We start from the raw sequence: 25,881 nt of genomic DNA, 5'->3' as shown, positions 1-25,881 counted from the left end.
TTTTTATGTAAGAATATAATGCTTATGTATTATAAGACTTATTTATTTGGCTTACAAGACAGTTTTAGATAAACAATTTTTCATGCATTTGGAACGACCTAGGTACGTCATATATGTATGTATGTAAGTGCTGCAATGAAATTGTGAGGAACACAAAAATATTAATTTGTTATCTTGAATCTGGACCCATAACTCTAGGGTACGCTTAATTAGGTAAACAAAAAAATATGTTATAAAATTCAAAACATGTTGTAAAATATGTTGGTTTGTAAGGGAAGTTTAAATGTAAAATTTCGGTGACGTGGCCTACTCAAGGGGTTACTAATACCGTTAACATGTTTAAAGTTCAAACATAGTGCGGGCCTTAGCAAAAAATAGGAAAGGATTAAAGCGGAGATAGTCTTAAAGTTTTCAATAACAAAATAAGAGGGAAAATGGAGTTGGGTGAAGCATTCCACATGCTCGATGTGCGATTAAGAAAAGAATCTCTATACTTGACAGTAAGTCTGATTTGATCTCAAGGGTAATTTGATGAACATTCTTGAAAAAGCAAGTATTACGATTGAATTGTTTGAGGAGGGGAATACAGCTTTCTAATTCGGTAGAACATTTTTTTGAAAAAAAAACATTGCGACGGTGTTCAAGTGATGTAAATAGTTCGGCTATAGTTTTATCACCTATTATTTCCAAAGCCTTTTTTTTGGATTATATTCAAAAGACTTAAACTAGTTAAGGGGCATCTGCCCAAAAATGTGAGTTATATTTAAGTTTTGTAGGAGTGAGACAGCATTGAGTTTTTGAAGCATTAAATTCTACATTGTTCCCATGTCCACAAAGCTGTCGAAATCAGAATTTAATGAGCTACTCGTATTTTGTTGTTGCAGTTCTACATCCAAAGGAGAGGGATGTGAGTCTGAAAACGAATATAAAAAGCTGAGGTTACGTTGTCAGCGAAAAAGTTTAATGGAATGGAACTGCTAGACAAGAGTTCGTTTATGAACATGATAGATTATAATACAAAACGGAGCTGTGGGGCACTCCGGCATTTATTTTATGAATTTCGCACTTAAAACCATCCAATACAACTTGTATTGAACAGTTAGGAAGGAAGTTTTTAATTCAACGAAGTAGATATTAATCAGTACCAAATGCTCACATTTTCTAAAAAGAGTTTTGTGCCAAACGCTATTCATTCTTTTTTAAGTCTACGATTCTTGTTGAAACAGTTTCAATACTACATAATAGATGTCGAGGAAACAATCATATTTGTTTTTTAAATCAATTTAACATTTACCTCCTTTAGGTCAATTTCAATAAGAACGACTTTCAAGGTTTCTGTAGGCATTTAGTCCAAACCAAATTAAACAAATCTCAATGGCCTTGCTGAAGGAAGGGCATGAGTGAAAAATTGGCAACATTTTGCTGACTCTCGACATTATTGCACATTATTTTGGAGTCAATTGAAATTTCTTTTAATAAAAAAAAAGATAACTTGGATTTCACTTTATTATGAATGCAGTTTTTTGTACGCATAGAGGGGTGAGTTTGGCTTATTGACTATCATATTTTTGATAGTCAAATTGACTATCATTTTTATTCCGTCTATGTAAAATGATTCAACTCATTTCAATTCGATTAAACATTTTCAGATTCAAATTGTCAAAATTCATTGTTGCCATAATTTTAAATTGATTCCTATAAAACGTCTAAATAAAAGTATCAAATTTGCTGTGTTTGAATACTATTCTTGCTTTTAGAAAATGTTCCATTGTAAGCGTCTGGTAGCTCTATCCGGAATAAACATATTTGTTTGAAAACGACTATCACATTTTTGTTGTGACAGCTTTTTAGGTCTAAATTTGACTATCACCTTACAAAGATTAAATTCGTTTTTTGATTGTCAATAATCAACAATCAACTTAGCCGATCCGACCCCAGGATTCTTTTTGATAATTTAGTATTTAGGTATCTTAACGATTTCTTAAAGCGTTAAATTTTGATGTTTTTCAAGAGATATCTCAAAAATATGGTTCTATAAAATGATGTTAAACTAATATGTATTTAACATATCAATTTCTCACAAACCGTACAGTCCTTTGAGGCAACTAGAATATTAAAAATAAATATTATAAAGTTAAAAAAAATGTTTTGACGCTTTTTAAGCTAAAATAAAAAAAAGTTTTTTACAACACGAGTTTTATTGAATTCTCAAACTTCGATGACATTTGCCGGATTTCACTTTTTTCTCAAAATTTTGGATGGAGGTTTCTCAACAACTATTGTGAACCGCCACACGACTACAATGAAATTTTGTCAAGTTAGGACATGAGCATTACTCAGTTAAACCTGGGAATTTGTTCTTAAAACCAAAACATATAAATAGATAAAAGTTGCAAAACCTTCTCAATTGAATTTATTAAACGAGAATAAACATTACAGATGTTTTTGCCAGGCATACCTGCCTGTTAACTTGGTTTCGGCATTGAAATTTTGCAGGTCATATTCATTCATTTGAATTTATTGTGACACTATTAAACAACGACAAATTATAAAATAAAGCATGAACAAAGGAAACACAATTGAATTTATTTGAATGTTATTTGCAAACTTAAACTAAACCGAAATCAAATATCCAAAAAATGTTTAAGTCAAACCACATATGTATCATTCAATTACTCCTTTCCTCTTTTCAAAAAAGCATATTATAATACAATTTCATATTTAATTTTTAAACAAAACGATTTTAAGGCCAAGATACATATACTTAATTGTGTACTTTTTTAAACATATTCAGGACGCATCTTTTCGATATTCAAAATTCCACATTCATCCAAAAATATTTAAAAATGAGGATCTTAAGTCGAATAAAAAACTATTAACTGAAAATCATCTTTATTGTTGCCACTTGACAAGATTTAACTTCTAAAATGTCCACCTTTCCTTAATTAATATTCCAATCTGGCACTGATCCAACATTATTGTTGGTTTAATAAAAGCTAATTGTTTAACCCGTTCAAAGTTTTAGTATTCCCGTTCTTTTCTGTCATCACTGCATTTTGTTCCATGGATGTTGAAAAGACCAGAAAGAAAAGAAAATTAACAAGGTATTAGTATTAGTAGTGAACAATTTGTTTATAAAACAACCTTTAATAGTTTTGCGCCCTTAAGACTTCATAACATTTTGCAGTGAATATAGGTATAATCTATCAGCTTCCTTTGTTTAATATCCACGGGTGGTCACTGTTGAAGTAAAAACTAGGTATTTTTGTGGCATGTTTATCTTGGGGATGACAATTCGTAATGGTTACATTTCCTGATATATTTTTAAATCGGTAATCCCAGAAAAAAGAAAAAAAAATGTTTTTAGCTGAAAACTATTGCAGTTTCATTTTGTGTAATTAAAATAAATAATTCCTGTTGTTTTTACTATATTGAAGGTGGATTTGTTTGGTGACAGAAATAGTGGTATGCAAATGATTTAGATAGAAAGTTTGTTCATGTGTTTGTGGTATAGGGTAATTGGTATAAGGTGCACCAAAAGGTAAGAGCAGAAGGTTGTTGGTCCATTTTTCTCCCTTTAGGCATATTATAGAGCGGCTGAAGTTGGGCTCAAGGGTAATCTTATGGAAATTCTTAGAACAGTGAGTTTTAAGTTTAAATTGTTTAAGGGGAGCAATGCCACTGGCTATTTCACTAGAACATAGTATGTTAAAATAACGGCATGAAAGGGTCCAGCAAGAAATTTTACGAAAGAGGCCGAATGACTTTATTGAGTTATTGATTTTACAGAAGTCATGAAATATGAGTTATACTTAAGTTTGGCGTGTATATAATTTCTTGCATCGTCTCAGAACCTCAAACATCAAAACATATTTAATCGTTCGAGAATAGGTGGTTGTTGAAACACATGTTAAATTTAACATACGAATATAAAACTACATTTATTTGATTTAAAGATTGTGTTTATAATTTTTGTATGTACATATATAAAAATTATGTTTTTAAAAAATTTCATTCAAGGTATTATTTTGTTGTTAATTTTCATTGAAATTTTCTATTCTTATTTTGAAGAGTTTTTTGGGTTTTATAATGTTTGATTCTTTGAAAACTTCAGTTTCCAGGTCAGGGCCGTTATTAATGGTAACGGCAATAGAAAATGGAAATGAATCAGTTTTGACCTTGGACCTGATGAAAAGAAATTGCTGGAACAATATACCCAACTTAACAATTATTTATGCAAATAACTGCTAACATTTTTTTGACAAGACATGCATATATTTAGAAAATGTTAAGAGTTGTTTCTTTTTCAAGAAAAAAGGCCATTTGAAAAAGGATTGCGGAAAATACAAGGAATAGAAAAACAACTAAGCTAAGGCACACGACACTACTAATTGTGTTTTAATGTAAATCGACCAAGAGTGGATATTAGCTTTAGGTGTAACTGTCTTTAACGCAAATCAGATGAAATACTTTACAAGCTCTTAACTCTTAACATAAAGAAAAAGTAGGATTCGCAAATGGAAAACAGGGTACCTGTAAGATGAAATATCAGTTTGTTCATCGTAATTGTAAGTAAGGTGGTCAGCCATCAGCCGAAAAGAAGAAATACAATGTGAATGTAGTATACGAAAATATGAACTTGCCGTAAATATTTGGGACTGGACGAAGTGTAAACATAGATTTTCGTGGCTGCCGGTAGAAACAAACACCAAAAGATTTGACTAAAATGGTCAGGCTAATTCCTTAGGTTGGCGACGTGCTGATAATCTGTCCCGTAGGAAAATCTGTTAACAAGACTAACAACAAGGCTTGGAAATGGACTGATTTCAACACGACAGCGGTGCCAACAAAAACGGAACAACATTTCAGATTATCAAACTCATGAATCTTTGAGTATTCAGATCATAACATTAGTTATTTTATTTTGAGTGTTATTGACAGGGTTATACATACACTGCCAACCACTAGGATGAGGCCACACATTTTGGAATCGATTCTAGCTTTTTATAACCGGTTGAAGTGTTGTACAGGGAATAGGTATATATTTTCTTATTACGAATTCATAAAATTCAAATCAAAAAAAGGGAATATTAGAAACGAGCGTTGGAGTTTCATAATATCAAATAATAAATTACTAAAAAGAGTATATAAAATGCTCTACTACGATGAAGTCACTGCAAATATTTCGGTGCAAGAGTTTACAAGTGATATCTTTAAAAAACTTTGGTATAGAGAATCTAAAAGAGTGTTGAAAACAACTGTTTTAAATTAATTTAAAACCAAAAAAAAAATAGATGCCCTGAAAGATTTACGAACCTCGGGACGTGAAATAGCAAGGTTACTTAACAGAACCAAGAACATTTTAAGCAATTATACAAAAATCAATAAGAGTACAAGGCAGACATAAGAACATCATGAGAAGATCGTTTAAATTAAGGGCCAAAAGTAAATAATCAGCCAGAATAACAACAGTTCAAAGGTTAATACAAATAAGTGATACTATCCAGAGAGGAAAACTAAAAAATAAAACTTTTTTGAGGCAGGTGCACAAGGAGCATTGGATATAATAAGCAAAAGAGCATGTTACTTGTAACAGTGAATTGAACCGCGTTGTCTTTTCGGCGAAAAACAAAATTAAACTAGACGGTCCGTTGGTTTCAACCTGTATTTCCATGATCTAAGAAAGGATGAGCGTAATTTATAAAGACATACATCAGGTGCTATGGTGTAGGGAGCTATAACCTATTAGTGACACAATCAAATTTTAGTTTTGGCCACTATAATGAACGGGAAAATGTTTGATAGAACGGTCCTTTCCTAAAATGAAAAAGATTTTTGGATCTCTGCCTTGGGTTTTCCAAAAATAAAATGGCCCGATTTTCCCATGCCCCCTATTTTCACCAGTCTTTAACATAATTGCAAAGAAATGTTGTTAAACCATAAAAATTTTATTAATTTTTTCGTTTTGCAAGTAAGTAGTTCATTTTTTGAACTTGGGGAAGTCTAACGCTCCTTTCACTTACCCTTTTATGGAAATATTGAAATACGTACCTATTCAAAGGAAGTTAAAGTTTCCGGGTACAACACTTGAACGATCTGTAAAAAGCGAAAATCGGTTCTAAAATGTGTGGCCTCATCCTAGTGGTTGGCAGTGTATCTTTCATTACTGTTTGAAAATCTTGGCCTGCTATCTTAGTTATAATAGTTGTTAAAATCATTTCTATTGTTATTATACATTACGCTTTGGTTTTGTTGGCTCTGATAGGAAGGCCTAGTTATTTGTTGTTTTGATTTTTAACTAAGTTATTACTGAAATTAGTCTGCGGGAATCTAGATCATTAATTTATTATTCTATCTAATGGTTTGTACCTTTGTTATTATTAATGCAGAGCTAATTGTACCATTTGTTAGATAGCGGCTTGAAGGTTAATGTTCAAGTCATCGTGTACCCCTTTTTTAGGAAACGCTAAACCCTTTCTTTAGTTTGCTTTTGTTAGGATTTCCCTTGACTGTTCACCATGGCAAGCTCAGTCATTTTCGTTTTGTTATAAATCATTTAATGTACAGTTGTGGACACGAATTTTGCACATTGAAAAAAGTAAAAGTATTTTTCTACTTTAAATTTTTTATTACTTGCAAGTAACGGTTCATTTTTATGTTGTTACTATGAGTACCTTATATGGTAATAAAAATGTGTAAATGATTGAAAAGTAAAATACTGTTTTTCGAAAAATGAAGATTGGTTGTGATTTGCGTTGTTTTTAGCTGGACATAAATGCAGCCCGTTTTGCAATCAAAGAGTGTATTTTTAATTTTTGTGTTTATTACAAAATGAAATAATAATTTTTAAGGTAATTAAATATTCCTTTAATGATCTATATAAAAAATTCAAAAAAAATAATCATTCATGGCAAAAACAAAATCTAGGTTAAGTAAAATTTTATCAAGAAACAGTTGAATGTGCTAAATTCGTGTCCAGTTGAAAAATTGATGTTTCTACATTCCATACTTTTTTTCTTACAGATGTTAAACGTATTTGATGAAGTACTATTAATATAGTGCTATATATAAGTAATGTAAATAAAGTATAACTAATTTCATAATAAGAAAACAAATTGAAAATCAAATGGTTTTTATTTTCTTTAACATTAATTTTAATTTTAATTTTATGGTTTCTTGTCCACCAAGCATGTGCTGCTGTAACATGAACTCTTCTATATCTAATGGCTGTGGACCTGGTTTTTGGGTGTAGTTATGTACACGGGTGTTTTTTTTGACATTATATGGGTCAAAACTATTAAAAAGATCGCCATATGATGAGTTGAATATTCAGGATTAAGTCAATAACTCCTTTCCTAACATGTTGGGCATTTAGACTTGCACAAGCCAAATATAGTTGATGGCTTGAATGAAATGCGAGCGCATTTGAAAAGTGTTGTATGCTTTTTAAGTCATTACCGAAGTGTAGTATTTATTATTAATGAAGTGAACAATAGTCTGATCCCTTCATTGTAAGGATACAGGGAGACATTTTTTTTGTAGGAGTCGGACAGAGCATCAAATTTCTTTAAATCATACCGAAAATAATAACACACTGATTTAACTTCTTGCATATATCATCATAGAAAATAGCTTAAACTTAAATAAAATACAAAAAAGAAGCTGGGTGTCACCCACGTTTATAACTTCCCATCCGTTCTCGTCTGTCAATTTATCTAAAAGTTTAACAAAATATTAATAACATTTTGTATGAGATGACAAACACTTTAAGTCAATATTTTTCTTATAATACTCGAGTCGAAAATCTTTTCTTAGAAAACTAATTTTAATTATATTTTTTGAGAGTTCTTACGCCATATGTATGTAAGAAAATACAGTTTAGATTTTTAATACCATTATCTCACGTTGAAAAAAAATAAGCACAGAATGAAATCGTTTTGAAGTTAATACCTTTTATTGATGAGATACCGAGAATTATACATCAATTTTTCCCAATTGTGTGTATAATTTTATGTAGATTTTAATTTGTATAAAAAATCTTTTGATTTTTATAACAAATGTTTGTAAAGATATAAGAGATGAAAATCGATTTCTAGGAACTCTAAGTAATGTTTAGGTTAGGTTTTTATTTTTGGTAAAAAATCCTTGCTCCGATTTTTCTTAAATTTAATCAAATGTTAAAAACGTTATTCTTCGTTGCATGCAATCATTTTTGAGATACAATTATTTTTTGTACGTTAAAATCACCAAGGTGCGGAATTGGCTTAGCCAGCAATTTAATGTCTTAAATCTTGACTTAATTGAAACAAATAATGAATAAAATATTAAAACTAACCTGTTTTGTGTGTCCATCAAACAATATAATTTATAAATAAGGTGAATTTTAAATTAAATCAATATAAATCGGGAACGCGTCCTAATTTACAATCTTCAACAACTAGTCCAAAATATAATTGAAAAATTTAAGGTATTCAACCCCGGTTACTCAATACACCGTATTTTATATACAAAATGTAGTTTTAGAGAGGATACTAAACGATTATTTATTTTTAACAATAAAAATGCAAAAATAGTTGTCCAATACCGCACAAGTCATTTAAGTGAACATATCGATAATCTATCAAAAATAATTTTAACTAAATCCAGCCATTCGGTGTCAAACGTCAGTCTAGGAAGAGAACAATAACAAAGCCGGCTGTCAGAGTATTTTTCGTCAAATAAATTATATCTAAATGTTAAGAAAATTTCTATTAATTATTTGTAGAGTGTACATCAATAGTATTGAATAATATTGATGAAATTCTTTTTTACGACTGGAAATAACAAAGAAACCTCAAATATGTTCCTATTGACAAAGTCAGATAGCAAGATGGCCGCCGTATAATCAAAGGGCGGTCTTATTTGGAATCGTCATTTCGGGAACGTCCCCGGAGAAGATTTGACGTATTTTCCTTGTAGAAGATTTTGTATGTATTGTTTTCATTCTAGCTTATTTAATATAGATACATAATACACCCATGGTATAAATCAAAGATTAAATTACGTGATTTGTTTTGTTCTCGTTGATTTTATCAAACTTAGAAAAACTTTCCCGAATTGATGGTTTCTGTAAGATATTTAATACTAAAAAATATTTCTAATAAAGTATAGAATTCTGTGCGCTGCACTGTCAAAGTTTATTAATATACAAATTTTAAAACACTATATGCTACAAGTCATCATTTTAGCTTGCAATTTTTTTTATCATAAAACCAATTTTGAAATTTGCAACCTTGATGATTTTGAGCCAGGTGCTATTGAAGTGAAGAAGTTCAAAAATTGATTAGTATTGTGGACTGGAAGGTTTTCTATTGTCAATGCGTAAAGTGTAAGATTAACACAAATAAAATTTTCAAGACTTTTAGAGAAAAAAAGATGGTTGTTTTTCTCAAAGATTCTCGATTAACAACTAATAACAGCAACTGTCTACATCAATTACTTTTTTATAGATATGTATTATAAGGAGAAAACTAATACTCAAGTGTTTTTTTTTCATTTTGTTTCCATAAGTTTTGACTTTGAAGCCAATTATTTCGAAAACTATTGATTAAAATAACTTTTTTTAAATTATTTTGTGCAGATTATAATGTGCACAATTGTGGCTTTAGAAAAAGATATAATTTATAACTGCAAGTGTTGACATAAGCTTTTTTTTAGATCTGCCCCTCCCGCATAAACGAGTGAAACCATAGTTAAAACTGCTTGCATTAAGCTTCTCTACCAAACCGTCATTATATTTTGTCGCTAAAGTTATTTTACTCATTAAACAACTGGATTAATGAATTTTTTACGCTTACTGAACGCATATTATAACAAGTTTAGACAACCCTGGGTTAGAATAAAGAATACCATAGGCTTCAAAATAAATGTCAGTAAGTATAATCTATACAGTAAAGTCCTCATCGAAATAATAAATCTAATAAACGCGAAACATTCGGCAGTCTCTAAGCACGTATACCAAGATACTTATGAATGTAACATTGACACGCGTAAATTTAAATAAAAATTTTCCGTGATAATGGATACATTTTCACCCCTATCACACCATGGGTCAGATTATTTTTTTGCTTACTGAACATGATATATCGCAAGATATATGTGATACATATAAAATTATGAAAATTTAAGGATATTTGGCCAATCAAATCAAAGCGTTGACTTAAATTTTGTATTTAAAATTTTAGTATCCGTAACACGGAGTGCATAGGATTGGTGGCTCCTGGGATATAAGATAGGTAAGCTTGTAGTTGCGACAAATAGTAACCATATGGCAAGTTTTGAATTCGCAAACAAATTTTCAACTCGAGATTTTAATTAAAGGTGACATTACGATAGCAGGTAAGCCAAAAACAGCCCAAACTATTGGGTCGAAATTATAGATTTCTAAATTAAGGTTGAAACTAATTCGCTTTAGGGGTTTTTCCATTATTGTAAGCCTTAAAATAACAGTAATACAAATTTTTCGGGCAAAAGCCAAAAATTAAGTTAGTATAATAATTAAGTTAGTATAATATAAAAAGTATAATTATGTATTCTAAATAACTGCATACTAAAATTGACAAATTTTAGATATACAACATTAATTTAAAAAATAACCACTCTAACTATTTTGAAATACAAATTTCGAAGATTAGGTTTTTTTTTTGAGAAATCAAATGGCATTTTAATTTTTGAAAACAAACTTTTTTCGAAGCTATGTATAGGTACATATGTACATTTTAAAATATTTAAATTCAGGCAATAATTTTAAACAGACTCCCTGAACGTACGATATTTATATTATTATATTATTTTGAATAACAAAAATGTGGATGTGGTTTTATTTACAGAAACGTGGCTTTCCCCTAAAATTAGACTTCCATTAACTCTTTTTAAATGCTATGGTATCAATCGAATTGAAGACACACATATGTATGTAGATAGTGGACTTGCTAAAGAAATCAATTCACTTTCGCTTTTGCCTGTTGTTCTAACGCGAGTCTTGGAGAATAGAAGAATTGAATTTCTGCTTCATTATAAAAAAAACAGTGAAGATTTACTGTGCTTTGGTAAAACGTTTTTCAATGTAGGATAATTTTTTGATGGGGTTGCTTGCATGCTAATGCTAATAGGAAAATGTTTTGGAATGTATTTTCCTGCTGGTTTCTGTGGTACTCCTTTCTCGATCTTTTTGTATTTAACACTTCTAGGCTTGTTTCACAAGCTATTTAATTCCGTGCTCTTTTAGTTCGGACTATAATCTCGTTTTTGAGATCTTTTGCTACCGGGAGAGAAAATAGTGCAATATTTTCAAGATTTTAAAAATGCAAGTTGGAGATTCTTCAAAAGCAAATACAGTTCAAATTTGAATGTGCAATGGCAGCCATAATGGAAATGTCATATAAAAAAGTTACAGAGCAAAATAACGTTCTTAAGGCCCAACTATAATAGACTTAACCGAGCTTAAGCCAGCTTAAGGGAACGAACCAATACGCAGCCTTATATGTCACTAACCATAATAGACGTTCTCTCAGTTTCGTTAAATTTCGCTAACTTTCGCGAAATTACGCAAGAGCCATTTAAATGGCTCGAGCTTAAGAAAATGTCAAATTTGCTTAAGTAACTTGAATCCATTACTGTTACTTTTTGTTTTGACCATAACTTCTGATAACTTTTCGTTTGGTTTCGACATTAGCTTACTTTCGGTTAAGTCTATAATAGTTGGGCCATTAGTATTCCACTTATGACTTACACAAGCAAACGAATGTTAAGTTGATTTCTGACAGGATTGGTAAGCTATTGAATAGATTTAAAAACAACTGTGATATTACTGATAATCTTCTTAAAAATCAGATTTGCTCGCAAATTTCGTGATCCGTATGTCCTTAAATTACTATATATCTCATTTGTTTAGGCGTCTTACTATGCGGTTCATATAAACAGAATAGAGTACCGTGCAAAGAAGATGAGATATGAGATTTACATATTAAATTATTTCACCATCAAACCCTCATAGACATTACCTTATTTGTCTTTCGTCTCCTGTACGTCATAGAGTATTTACAATTTTGTATTGTATAAGGTATTATTATTGGATCCATTTCATTCCCATCAGTTCTCTGTAGTTTAAGTTTTAATGCTAATCAATATAATTTAAGGTCACAATTGCCTCTTCATAATAATTTTAACAGATCTAACTACGGACCAAATAGTTCTGATCAATATTTTAAATATAAATGACTCTCTCATTGATTCCAATAATGACAATATTAAATCAAAAAATATGAAAACTAGATTTTATTCACAATATAATTTATAATTTATTTAAGATTTAAGTTTATTTTATTACTGTTATTACCGTTAGCATTTAACGAATTGAAGTAAATAAAAAAACTTTCTAGTTAAATCCTTTTTTGTTTTTACTATTTTTGTTTGTCACCAAGCATACATATGTATGAACCTTTAAAGCAATGAAACTTAGAGGCATAATTTATTGAAATGAAAAGGATATTACAAGTATTTAAATACACTTAAACAATGATTTCTTCTTTTTCTGGCATTAGCAATTTAAATAAATATCAGGAAATGTAACCATTACGAATTGGTGTCACCCCTAGAAAAACATGTCAGACTTATACCTAGCTTTTACTTCAACCGAGACCACCCATGGAGATGACAAGAAAGAAGCTGATAGATAAAACTCATACTCAGTGCAAAATATTAATAATTCTTAGGTCGTGAAACTATAAAAGGTTGATTTATAAACTAATTTTTCACACATTATTAATACTAAATCGTTATTTTTTTTATATTTGAGCGAAAAGACCAAACGCCCAATCTTTCGCTTGTACACGTGATCCCGAATAGTCTGTGAATTGTTCCATGCCTGTAGTGAACTGACGATCTTACATTGACGATAAACTGGGAATATTTTGTAGACGGAGTAGATTAAAATTAAATAAGTATTTTAAAACTTATTCTTCATAATACAAAATATTTTTAAAATCGGATGTGAATGGGTCTATTTAATAAATTAGGTTTTGTCTAGTCGAGTACTATGTATTCGAGGTGATAAATTGGCTTGTTTATTTAAATATTTCTAGTATCTGTTTTTTTTTTTTTGAGTGATAGGCACATTCTTTTCAAATTGAATCAAATTGATTCTATACTATTTTATTTTGTTTGTTTTATGGTATGGTTTACCATTAGAACAATCAATTTTTCCTTCGTTAACTATTTCTATTGGCTGATTTTGTTCTTATATTTTTGTACAATTATTGCGTTATTTATATTCAAGACCTCTTTTAAACAAAAATTTTGTTTGGTGATTTTAAATTTATTGTGGTTGAGTTCTTTTTTACATTTTGTCCTACAAAATATTTTCCACCATTTACATAAATATTTAATAGTATTTATACAAAACAATAATGTTAGGTTTTTAAACAATTTTTAATTCGGAAGCATCTAGTACATCTATTGTTAAAATCTTTACTATTATTATTATTGTCAATTAATAGTATTACCGGGTACTGGTACTTGAGAACCACCTGTGTATATTTTCAAGTATTTTTTTCAAATTTCCATTTATTTTAATCTATAACTACATATATATTCTCAATATGTTTTTAAAAAATAAAGACTTGCTCTTGCTGCTCCTCTGCGCATTGTTTACAAAAATTGTTTCTACTTCACTATGTCTACATTTTATTTTTCCTATTTTTATTAAAATATCCCATTTGTGGATTTTTCAATTGGTATCGTTAATGTCTAAATAATAATGGCACTTTGCTTTCGGTCCTACATAGACTGCCAACCACTAGGATGAGGCTACACGTTTTAGAGCCGATTTTTGCTTTCTATAGCTGGTGAAAATGTTGTATCCGGAAACTTTTACTACCTTTGAATAGGTACGTATTTCACCGTTAAAAAATTAGAAAATTAAAGGGTAAATTGGAAACGAGCGATGAAATTCCCCAAGGTCAACAAATAAATTACTCAAAAAGGGCATACAAAGTACGTCTCGAGGACGAATCCACTTGCTAAATGTCGAAAAAAACGGACAAATTAATGAAATATTCACATTTTATGGTTTACCAACATTTATTTATGATGTTTGTTTAGATAAGTAATGACTATGTTCGCTATTTTCGGAGAAAACTTCTATAAGACGGTCTGAAATGGAAACATTCAAATTTTTTTAATAATAACAGGAAATTTGGACCCATGAATCACGCAAATCACTTGTCTTCAAATTGCCTGCCAACTTCATAAACTTTATGATAAGGCCATGGCCAAACGTTTTCAATTATATTTAAGTGTGGTGGATATAGGGGCCATTGACAAATTTCCACGTCTTTTAACTGTCGATTGTGCCATATTGGTGATAATTCCCCACACCGTTGCACCTGATGTACGGCTATGACGTCTTTCTAAATTGAGCACATCTTTTCTCAGATCATGGAAATACAAGTTAGAACCAACGGACCGTCAAGTTTAAGCTTTTTTTCACCCGAAAAGACAACGCGTTTCCATTCCCTAAATCTCTTGCAAAATTCATCTTTGTGAATCAACAATATTAATATAATGCTTCTGTTATAAGTCTCCTTGTTATTTCACGTTCTGAGAGTCATTAATCCTTCGGAGCATCCATGTTTGCTCTTCCTTGGGTGGCAAAATCTTTCCAGGACCCATGTGTGTTTCAAATTAATTTAAAACAATTGTTTTAGATATTTTGAAAAAACGTTTTTAAAAGATCACACTTGTTAACTCCTGCACGGAAATATTTGCAGTGCCCTCATCCTAGTAGAGCATTTTTGTATACCCTTTTTTAGAAGTTCATTATGTTTGAAATTAGAAAAATCAAATGTTCGTTACTAATTTTGTCTTTAATTTTATGAACTTAAAATGGTGAAATACGTACCTATTCACAGGTAATGAAAGTACAACACAGCTCTAAAAAGCGAAAATATTTTCCAAAATGTGTGGCCTCATCCTAGCGGCTGGCAGTGTATAAGCCTTTGAAGCTAAAATCATCAATCACTTTATCCTTTACGTCTGTTATAAGTGTAGTCACTTTAACTATTCCTTGAACGCATTCGTTATCGGATATGAAAGATTTGATATTATCGAAGTCGTAGAAATGACGTCTTTTCACAGTGAATGCATCTGAGTAATTGTGTTCTCCTTGTTCTTCAAGAACAAGAGTTTCTCCGATTGGTTGCTTATGTTTATTAACAATTTACTAACTCGATTTTGTTCAGCATTGACAAAACCTTATTATTCTTATTGATCTGTGACATAATCAACTATTTATAAACAAACATTTCCAACTGTTAAACCTTTTTTTTTTATCGGTTACAATATCTAAATTTTTAAACATAATTTTTATACTGAATGCTTACATACATATATGCGCTGTATGTCTACAGTATCCGGTGTGGATTTCTTTTAAAATTCACCTGACTCGTCCTTGTTTATCATAGTTAATTTCTGTCTACTAAGCTACCACATTCTCCATATTCTTCTATGAGGACGTATTATGCGTGAACCAAGAAATAAATCAACTTCTAATTTTATTTTAATTGAGTTAGTGTCAACTAAGCAACTTCCCTATAAGATTCCTTCTTTTAATACAATATGCTTAGGAAACATAATTTTTATACTGAATGCTTACATATATAGTATATGCAGATAATAGCCCTTTCTATTATTATTTCTTTAGTGTTTTTTCACTGACTTTTATTGTTTGAAAGCAAAATTAAATCTAACCTAAAACAAATCTACATTAATTTTATTTCTTTTGATTTCTTACTTGCTAACTTGTATTCCCACAGTTGTAGTATTTCTTCGGAAATTTACCTGCTCGAGCCAGACGTAGGGTCAATTCTTCCATTGGGTCAACTTCATTCGCATTCGCCAGAAGTAAGGTAAAGTAATGTATTGTTTTGATATTGCATAGAGTTCATCTGGAGCATAGGAAATGTATCCATTATTATCCATTGGCATCTAGTTCTAAAATTCAAGGACCGAGATGAATTTCTTTAGTGTTATTAATATGAAGATGCTTCATCATTTCTAGTGAAAATAATGCAAGGTATTTATTTGAAAAATTACAAAAATGTTCCGTTAAAATTATGGATCGTATTGTCGAATTAAAAAGCTCCAAGTTCAGTAATATTACATCTGTTGTTTTTCAGTCAATGGCTTTAATGTAATGATTTATTTACGGTATTGCAGGTAGCTGGTAATTTTTTTAACAAACTATAAATGCAAGAGTCGTTCGTAATATTAACAATATTTTGAGAGTTACAAACAGAAATAGTATTAAATGTCTTTTTGTTTGTTCGATATAATTGTTCTTTATTTCTTAAAACTACTTCGTATGAGGTTTCAGTTCCAATATTTTACATTTTGACTGGTTTATTCAAATGATTTTCGTACATTTCTTTGTTTGTTAAATGAATATTTATTATATACATATTAAAAGAATTTACTTATAATTTTAATGTCTGCAAAATCTAGAGCCTTTTCTATTGTTGTGTAAGGTGATTCTGGTTAATTAAATATTTTAGCGTCTAGACCTATTTGATGCCTTGATGAAATTAAATAAGTGTTCTAGTTAAGCCCAATGAATAGCATTGAATATATTCTCTAGTTCTTCTTTTACAATTTTTATTCCATATTTGATTGATTTTATTGTTATCTTCAAAAAAAATTTTGAATTTCATTCCGAATGTTTGTAATATTATTTACTCGGTTATAATGACTTGTTTATTATTATTATTTTTCAAAACATCTGCAATGTTTTCTTATTATTGTTACAAAAACATCATGAGCAAAATTTTAAGGAAAAGGTTGGAAACAAAAAAGGTACTAAAATATTTTAGCTTTACAGATGAAACTAAAGCTTTGACCAAATTAAATTTCTTAACATTTTTAAATTTTAATGAGCTTAGCAAGAAGCTTTTTTTCTTCACAATGAATTCGACGTTAAATTAGTTCAATATTTTCTTTTGTAATTCTTTTAGTAAATCATACAAAAGAAGTATGAATTGATGATTCATAGTCAAATTTTTATAATACTTCAGTGGTTTTATTGCTAATCCAGTTGAATGCTACCTCGTGCATTGATATGGAGTAATACACGGTAATAGTTAACAAAATTTAAACAAGTTATATTCTGCGCAGGATAAAAATAACATACAAAATAATGGCAATGTTTAGCACACATTAAACGCGTATATTTTTTTTAATCAAAGGAATTAAATGTCACGTAAATTAATGGCAATAGTTATAATAAATTAAACGCGTATCGTTTGAAGCCACGACACAGGTTGGGCGCCAGTTAATCTAACATCATTTGAGAAGACTTTTTTATTTTATTTCGTTTGCTTGCCACCTTGCATTCCCAGAGTTGTATTATTTCTTCGGAAATGTACCTGCTCGAGCTAGACGCATGCTCAGCACTTCCGTTGGGTAAACTTCATTGTCATTGGTGTCAACTTGTATCAATGAAGACCAATGATTAGTTCTGATACATTGTTTGGGATAATATTATCAGTGATATGATCACTGATATTGTCGATTTGCGCATGCCGTAAAACTACTGGCTTTGCGGTCGTTTGCATTTACTATCCGATATAGTTATAAATATCTGTTTCAACAAAAGTAGATTATTTACAATTAAATAAATATCACCAAAATTGGTAATTAGGCACTTTTTATGAATACAGAAACAATACCTTATACCAACTAAAAAAACCATCAAGTCATCTACTTGTACCCGTTACGAAGATGTGAAAAATTACACTCAAACGTGTAAGAAAATTTGCAAACATTTCATACAAAATAACGAACAGAAAATTTGGACTGTACTAAATTGAAAAAGTGCCCAAAGATGTGAAAAAATTACACAAGTGCAGTTATTTGAAAAACATTATTAAGATCACCGCCATTCGTTTTAAGACCCACTTACGCGTCTAATTAAAGAAGGCAGAAATTCATTCTTTGGCTTATGACATAATGTATTTTTAAAATGATACCACCTCATAATCGTACGTAAATATTAATAAATGCCTGTTGGTATGCACTACTGTTTTTCAAAAAAGAATATGGTTCGGTTCTGCCCGTTTTTTAAAAAAGCTGGAAAATAATAGCATGCAATTAATGCATGTCAACCCGGAATTAATGGCTCTGCAAAATTAGGCCACAGGCAATCAGACCCCAAAAGAAAAAACGAAATAAGACCCCAAAAAAAGCATACAAAACAACAGTAATGAAAATTCTTAAATTTTGGGGTGTTATTTAATTTTTTGGGGCCTTATTTCAGTACCAATGAAAAAAGGCCCAAACATTAAACTTGGGGAGTAGTTTCATTTTATTTTGAAAAACAATTTGGGGCCTTATTTCATTTAGCATAATTTACTTAAAATTGCCAAAACAACATTGTTTTCACAAAAAGTATCGTTTTCAAAGATAAGAAGGAGTCTGCAGTATATTGTAAATCAAGCGTTTGTCACATCTCCAACAAGTCCGCTGCAAACAATTGAGGCTTTCCAACAAGTTTGGAACAATTTTGGAATCTCAAAGGACTTTCAACATTTAAAATTGTCCCGCAAGGTTGTTTTAAACAACTGTTGGTTATTTATAAAGAATATTTTGACGAGGTAAGATTTATCAATTATTTTTAATGCTTAAATTCAAGCATCGTGTTGAAAACCATCAGCGAGTAACAGAATAGCTGACAAAATCGCGCAATTTTTTCAACTTTTCTGTTACTCGCTGATGGTTTTCAACACGATTCTTATATTGAAAAGCATCAGTAAGTAACAGAATAGCTGACAACTAGATGTTATTACAATTCAATTAAATACTTACAAAAGTCTTGTTATTATTACACAAACCTGCACAATGAGTGTACAACTTCAAAGTGCACGCCTCTCGTCTCTCGTGATCAAATAAGCAAGCAAGACTCCACCTATAGTTTTTCCGTCCTGAGGAGGAGGTTCACAGTCATTTGCCCAAAGTAATTTACTCCCACTAATGAGAATATTCGAAAAAAAAACCAGCTTTTCGTGCTGCCGGAAGCTAAGCCATCAGAGGAGTTTGCAGTTTAGCAATATTACTATACATTCCTGACAGCCCTTAAAACCGTGTTTATATGACTAATGTGAAATCTTTGCCGGAGGTCATTTAATCATCATCCAACTGGAACCATTTCTGGTTCAAAAGGTGTCTTCTCGGAGTAGAAAGTGTATATTCACGGAACGAATTATTTCTTCGTTTGTATAATTTTTCGGTGATATTGCAATAGGCCAAAGACTTGGATCCGTCTATAAAAATTTTGGACACATAAACCATCGAATCGGGGATCTTTTCACTTCGTTATACCATCCCCAACCATCATCCTCCTGGGAATCCATCTCTAAACAGATATTTTAATGAAGTGTAATATTTCACTTAGTCGAAATGCCACGAACGGTTCATATCTGCGACGATCTGAGCTAATCCAGCTAAGAGCATTTTTAGAATCCGACCAGAAAAAATGTTGAGAGAAATTAATTGTGTGTCACTCGTTTATAACTTTTTCGAATCTAAGGCCAAGAACTGCTGCTTAAGGTTATAGTTTTAGAATAAGAGCCACTATAGTATTGGTACCGAACAGAATACACTCTAGTTTATCATTATTAGCGATTTTCAGCTACACAAAGCGGCGAAACTATTTTCTTTATATCTACAAATACGTGCAGTTGCATACCGCACTTGGATAAAGATTGTTGAGGATGTAATAACTTCGAATCTTGAGCAACACTATTTATGGAAGGTGGTGAATCCATTTCACGCCACGTTTGGACGCCATATCTCCTGTAGAAACACTTTTACGTGCATACAAAAATGCGGCAGCAGGCCTAACGATCGAAAATTGTCATCAAAATCCTAAAAACCACGCATTTTGTCAGACGTTGAAGAATGTGCACTAAGGCCTTATCTGAATTGTATATACCTAAGTTATCGATTCATATAAAATTTTTAACTAGCCGCTGAAGTTCGGCGTCATTGCATTCACAAATGTGATAATTGTTGTGTTGATTTCGGTGTTCACTTGCAGACATTTGCTCAGAGCATCAACCCATGCACCATCCATCCCTATCGCGTCTTAGTGGGGACTAGGTTTTGGGAAAGTCCTTTTTTACTTTTCGATGGATAATCCTTTTAGATGTTCGTACTTGTTCTGCAGGTGTTCGCATCTTACAGACTAATAAGATAACCATAGCTTTTTTACAGTATGGACGTCAGTAATTTAATTAACATCTCGTTTTGGTGAAGTGCTTCAAATTCACAAGGTTATTACATCTGATTTGCTTTTGTATCTATAAGTATTGTCATTCCACTTCAAGCACAATGGCTGTGGCTAGCTTTTTAATTTGTGTTGCCTAGCATGTTTCTCATCCATTTAGGTCAACGAAGGACCATCATTCAAGAATTTGAAAACTTCAAGTTGAATTCCCTTCCGATTCAAAAGCACTGGTCCTATCTAAAAAAAAAAATGGAACTGCAATCATTACGATGAATTTTTCTGTGGCTTTTTAAGTCAACTGAAATGTTTCCTTTAATTTCTTGATTTTTTCCCTTGAGTGATTTCTCGAATTTGTTCCTTAGATCGTTGTGTAGGAGTGGATAATACGTGAGGGTTCAATCGTCTTTGGCAGAAATCGATTTTGAAGGGCAACCTCTTATATATATTATGTTTCTTCAAACATATTACACATAGTTGATGTTCTCTCACAGCTGTCCACTTAGAAGTCCGATTGAGCTGTAGCAAACGGCAACGGAACTATAAGCCCCTTTGCCAATGCAGCATCTTTATTTTAATTCATTGTTGTAACCGCACTAAAGTGAAATAGAGTGCAGTACTGCAGTGCCAACATATTAATGCCCCAGATGAGGAGTATAGTTAAAGGTGAAATATGAGAACAACTCAAATTTCGTCAGAAGCTAAGGGTTGTTCAGATGAACCTATAATCATGTCGCTCGTATAGTAAAGCATACAAGTTTTGGAACTCCAATGCGAAGTTTAAATCGGTCGCCAGCTTTCTATTCTTGGGTGGTGGTGTTGTACTTAGCTTTTGAAGTGGCGTTGTAATTATAATTAAATTATTTACACTATAGAGTAACTTCAATTACTTACTTCCTATTTAACTTCAATTTCCGACTATTATAAACCAAAATAACTAATGATGAAGTGACACTTCAACGTTCCATCAAATAGAAAATAGATCTACCTTTGCTTTGGCTTGGCATTGGTCTAACGTTCACGATATTACGGTATAAATGGACGCAACGCTTGAGGTAACATTTCATTATGCCTCATGAGAGTCCGTTATTTCTATTCGAAATGTCAAAGCCTGACCGGCCGAACGCAACGCTAGGGTTTAGCAATAGTCGTTTAGTTAGTTGACGATAGTCGATCGTAATAATTCTTTCGAGGAAGTAATCATAAACCTTTTTTTTTATTCGTGTCCTTAGTTTGAGACAAAAATTGTTCTGACATCATAAGAATTGTGCTCTTGTGCTTTAACAAGAGCGTTTGGTAGCTCTTAAGAATAAATAGAAAATAATACTTTAGAAAAAGTACCGTACCGGCCGAGACATTATAGTTTTGTTTATTAAAAGATTTAGCTTTTCCTTGACATTATTGTACCTTTCTTGTGTAGAGTTATTTCCCAGTCTAAGGACACTGAGTTCTTCATCTGCGAAATTTAATTATGATAAAATGGCATCTAGATTAAGGACGCATCGTGATTTGTTCAAATATCATTAGCTGAACCATACATTTCATTCATCAATAAAGTCAATGCAGCGAATATCTTTTACTACCTGGTGTATATAGTGACATGGCGTTGTAAATGCCTTCACGACTAGAAAGTTCTGTTTATTATTTTATTACATCGATAGTCTCATTATCTAGTAAAGTCGGATCTATACATTGTTTTTTTTTTTTGAAAGGAACTATTGGTGTTAATTAATTGTGTCAACAGTTAATGCGCCTGTACTGTCTTGAGTTATTAAGGCATTATTATTGATAGTATTTTCTTCTCTTATGATACCTTTTGACATTTTATTCATTTAAACATTTCCTTATAATAATGTCTTACTTTTTAATTTATGTTCTCCTTTCATACGGTTTAAAGTTCCATATTTTCTCTCCGTGTTGATCAATATCAGTAAACTCTTCATTATGCTGCTTTTCCCTATCTTTGATGGTGATTCTAAAGTTTATTTTATGAATAAATATATTATATTATTTTAATTAAACTACTAAATTTTTAAAACACGACACGCAGCGTAACCGAAGTAGTCTATGATATCAAGAGAAGTGAGTATTGTGGCACCGTTGCTTCCTCTTTAATATTTCTTGGTTTAGGAAGTGCGAAATAAAGTTCATATAAGACTTCTTTGATGCTTGTTTATGCCAAGTATGCGTTATCTTATGGTATGTGGTATTTTTGTTTGCCATATTTAATTCCGGTTTGTTTTGTTTCTGAATGTATTTTTAGACTCTCAATAAGACATTTTTTTTAATTTTGGATGGCTCAGAAGGAACAATATTTTTCTCTTGCCAGATCAAATTAAACTATTATTTCCAATATATTGAAATAAAACTCAAACTCTTTTAAAAACGTTATAAAATACTTTTATTCTTGTCGTGTTGGGTAGAAAGTTCTCGAACAAGTAAACTTTTTGCCAAAAAGAAGGTTTAACTTTACAAATTAATTGCATTAAATTTATTACAAGTAGGTACTTATATAATATCAAGAATGCCATTTAAATGTTAATAACAATTCATTTGTATGGTGAATTCGCAATAATAAATTAAGCATGGTGAAAAATATTGATGTTAAACTTAAATTTTTTAATAATTTTTAAATTATCGTAAACAGAGGCAAATTTAAGAATTGCAATCAAACTTGGACAAATTATTATACTAAACGAAAAATGAAGCTGAATTCTAACAAGTTAAAAGCAATTATTTTGTTAGTAGAAAAAGAAAGCCTTGTTACCTTCCAAGCTTACAGTTAATGATGTGGATGTATGTAAGTTGAAACAACCAAATAACATGATGATGCAAAAAGTAGAATTTCAAGTAATCCTTCTGTTCTGATGCCAGGTTTGGAGAAAATTTTGCTAAAATTCCGCTAGCAAAACTAGAAGCATCACAAAACAACCTACTCAAAATGGAGCTTAATCTCTCACGATACCATTCCATTGGGTTCATGAGAAGGCAAATTTTAAAATGATTTCCACCAGAATCGAAAATCTAACTAGCACTTTAAAAATTGCATACTTCTGATAATCCACTTCTCATACAATTGATTCATTAATGATTTTTTTGATTTAACTTATAATTAATGTTTAGTCAATATTTATTTGTTCATAAATATATTGTTATTTTCTTGCAATTATATTATTATTTATTTTCTTATGTATGTATGTATGTATGTATAGTCAAGTTGTCCAACAATCTGTTTATTTAAAATTAAGTAGTTTATTTATTTAATTTGTATTCATTTATTTATGTATTCCTTTATGTATCTTCTTGTTAACTTAATAATTGTATTAATATTTTTAAATATCGATTCGTTGACTAACTTAAAAACAATTGATTTACTATCCAGCTTTTGCTCGCGATGTGCAAATTAATGTCGCTTTTGAGCTCCGTTGCAAGGAATTTTATTACAAAACCCCGAATTTGAGCTAGGAATTTAATAACAAGGAATTGATTATGAAATTCTACCGAAGTTTACAACAGGGGTTAATGTATTTGTTTTTCCATAGCTAACCTACGCTACGACTGCGTGTGAGCTAAAACTCAAAACAATCTCTTTGTAATTTAGAAAGTCATAAATGGAAATAATTGCTTATTCATTATTTAAAAATTGTATATGTAGTGCAACATAGGAATTTGTGATTAAAAATAATGAACACAAAGAGCATTTATAATAGTCGTAGTGAACGCTTTTTCAGTATTTTAATTTATTTAATCAAACATATCAGTTTATTAATCTTGTTCTATTAAAACAGGTAAATTATTAAGATTAAGTAAGGGTTATTATTTCTATAGAATGTTTAAAATAAATCCTTATTAAAGATTAATTAGGTGGGTATTTAGGTAAATAATTGTATAAAGTGTGTTAAAGCATTACAAAAACATTTACAAAAATTATTTGAATTTTGAAATCTAGTGAAAAACTTACTAACCACAAGCTTTTTTATATAATAAAACTATAAAACATGATGAAATACAATAAATAAATAAAACATATTTTTTATTACATTAATGGAAAATAATGTTTTAATTAATATATACCAGGGGAATAGTCGGTATATCTGCGTATCCGCACATTTGTCATATATAAAAGAAGAAAACAAATATTCAATACTATAAACTCCATAACATATGTTGCATAGATAAGATTTAGTAAATAATTTGATTTAAGAAAGTTACAAGTTCAATAAGAATAAGGTGTAACAACAATGACACTCTCCTCAGGGGCAAAATAATTTTGAGAAATTTTTTTTATGAAAATACAACACAAAAATTATTTTTAAAAAATGTATGATCAAAGCGGTATTATTTGTTTCAAATAATTACAAAAAAAAAAAAAAAACAATTAGAAAAATTAAAATGGAGAAAAACAAAAACATACATATGTATATCATTTATTATTGTGTCTGTTTTCTGTTGCTTCAGCGTAACATTTTTATTATTATTTATTTAAGTTTAAAAACCAAAATCAAATGTCAAGTCATAAACAGATAAGAGAGTCCCAAATTGCAAAAGAACTCACCTCGCGTTGTGACCCAACAGGATGATATTTCTGTAAATATAATGAAATATCGAAAGTTTACGAATAAAATAACTAAGTTTAACCAGTATGTAAAAGTCTTTTTTAAATTACTAAACAAAAAACCAAGCATCAAACATAACACTTAAACTTTAAATATATATGTTTAAACCATGCATAGAGTGGAAAAAAAATAATTAAAAACGACCTATTTCTTATGAAACAAGGCTTATAATTTTATTTTTATTGATACAAATTTGTTTTTTTTTTTTTAATTTGTATTTTATTAATTGTTCTTTCAACTTAATATTTAAAATTAAAAAAATGTATTTTTTAACAAAAATATAATTCTATGTGTCTTAAAAAAAAAAATTGATTGTGCTGAAAATATAATTAGAAACAATTAGATTATGCGAGTGTTGCGGTATAACGAAGTACCTACATTTAAATTTTTCTATCCATTTACTTAAAATTTTGATTGGATAGCCTCTATTTTTTAGCACTGCTAAACACCGTCGGCCTGGGCAAACTGTAAACCAAGTCCTGCCATCTCTTCAATGGCGGATCCAGAGGTGGAGTCGTAGAGGTCATGACCCCCCACCCCCTATAGTTCGTTTGTATTTTTGTAGGACTTCCCTTCAAGTCAAAAGTAATCGTATTGCGTCAATGGATTTGCCCCTTATTAATATTTTTAATTATTTATTTTTTGTATACGAAAACAAAATTTATATTTTACTTTTTAGACTTTGTTGCAAAAAGTACCACTTTTTAAGGTTTATGCAGTTAAGTTGTGAAAGTAAAGATTTGATAAAAATTTAACGATATACACTAAAAAGTGGTTTGTTGTCAAAAACATTTTAAATTTTTTTAACTTGAGTAATGCTTTAAATTGTTTTCATAAAATTTGTTTCCAAGAAAAAGAACAAAGATTCAGGTTCTTAAGAAGAACACATTTTATATTAAGTTTCCTTTAAAATCCCTGAAAGTAGCCCTCAATTACATCTTATTTTTTGTATGC

The 25,881-nt window shown here is 30.5% G+C and overlaps 1 protein-coding gene across 22 annotated transcripts in view; it reads right to left on the bottom strand.

The window, feature by feature from the left end:
* Positions 1-25,881, bottom strand: part of LOC129942357 (cyclin-dependent kinase 2-like) — a 101,000-nt gene that overhangs the window by 29,578 nt on the left and 45,541 nt on the right. For 5 of the 22 annotated variants that reach the window (XM_056051236.1, XM_056051234.1, XM_056051235.1 and 2 more), the window contains one exon: positions 24,867-24,896. The exons of 1 other annotated variant lie outside the window; for it this stretch is intronic. In XM_056051236.1, coding sequence (XP_055907211.1) covers positions 24,867-24,896 — 30 coding nt within the window. Of the gene's footprint in view, positions 1-55; positions 131-2,875; positions 3,050-3,144; positions 3,314-15,876; positions 16,030-24,276; positions 24,301-24,385; positions 24,406-24,866; positions 24,897-25,881 lie in introns of those variants that run through there. 16 more of the 22 variants (XM_056051250.1, XM_056051244.1, XM_056051237.1 and 13 more) reach the window with 13 other exon arrangements.

The sequence above is a fragment of the Eupeodes corollae genome, chromosome 1 (assembly GCF_945859685.1).
Source record: "Eupeodes corollae chromosome 1, idEupCoro1.1, whole genome shotgun sequence".
In the NCBI taxonomy this organism is placed as follows: Eukaryota; Metazoa; Arthropoda; class Insecta; order Diptera; family Syrphidae; genus Eupeodes; species Eupeodes corollae.
The sequence above is the reverse complement of the archived record's forward strand: the minus strand, read 5'-3'. Positions and strand labels throughout refer to the sequence as shown.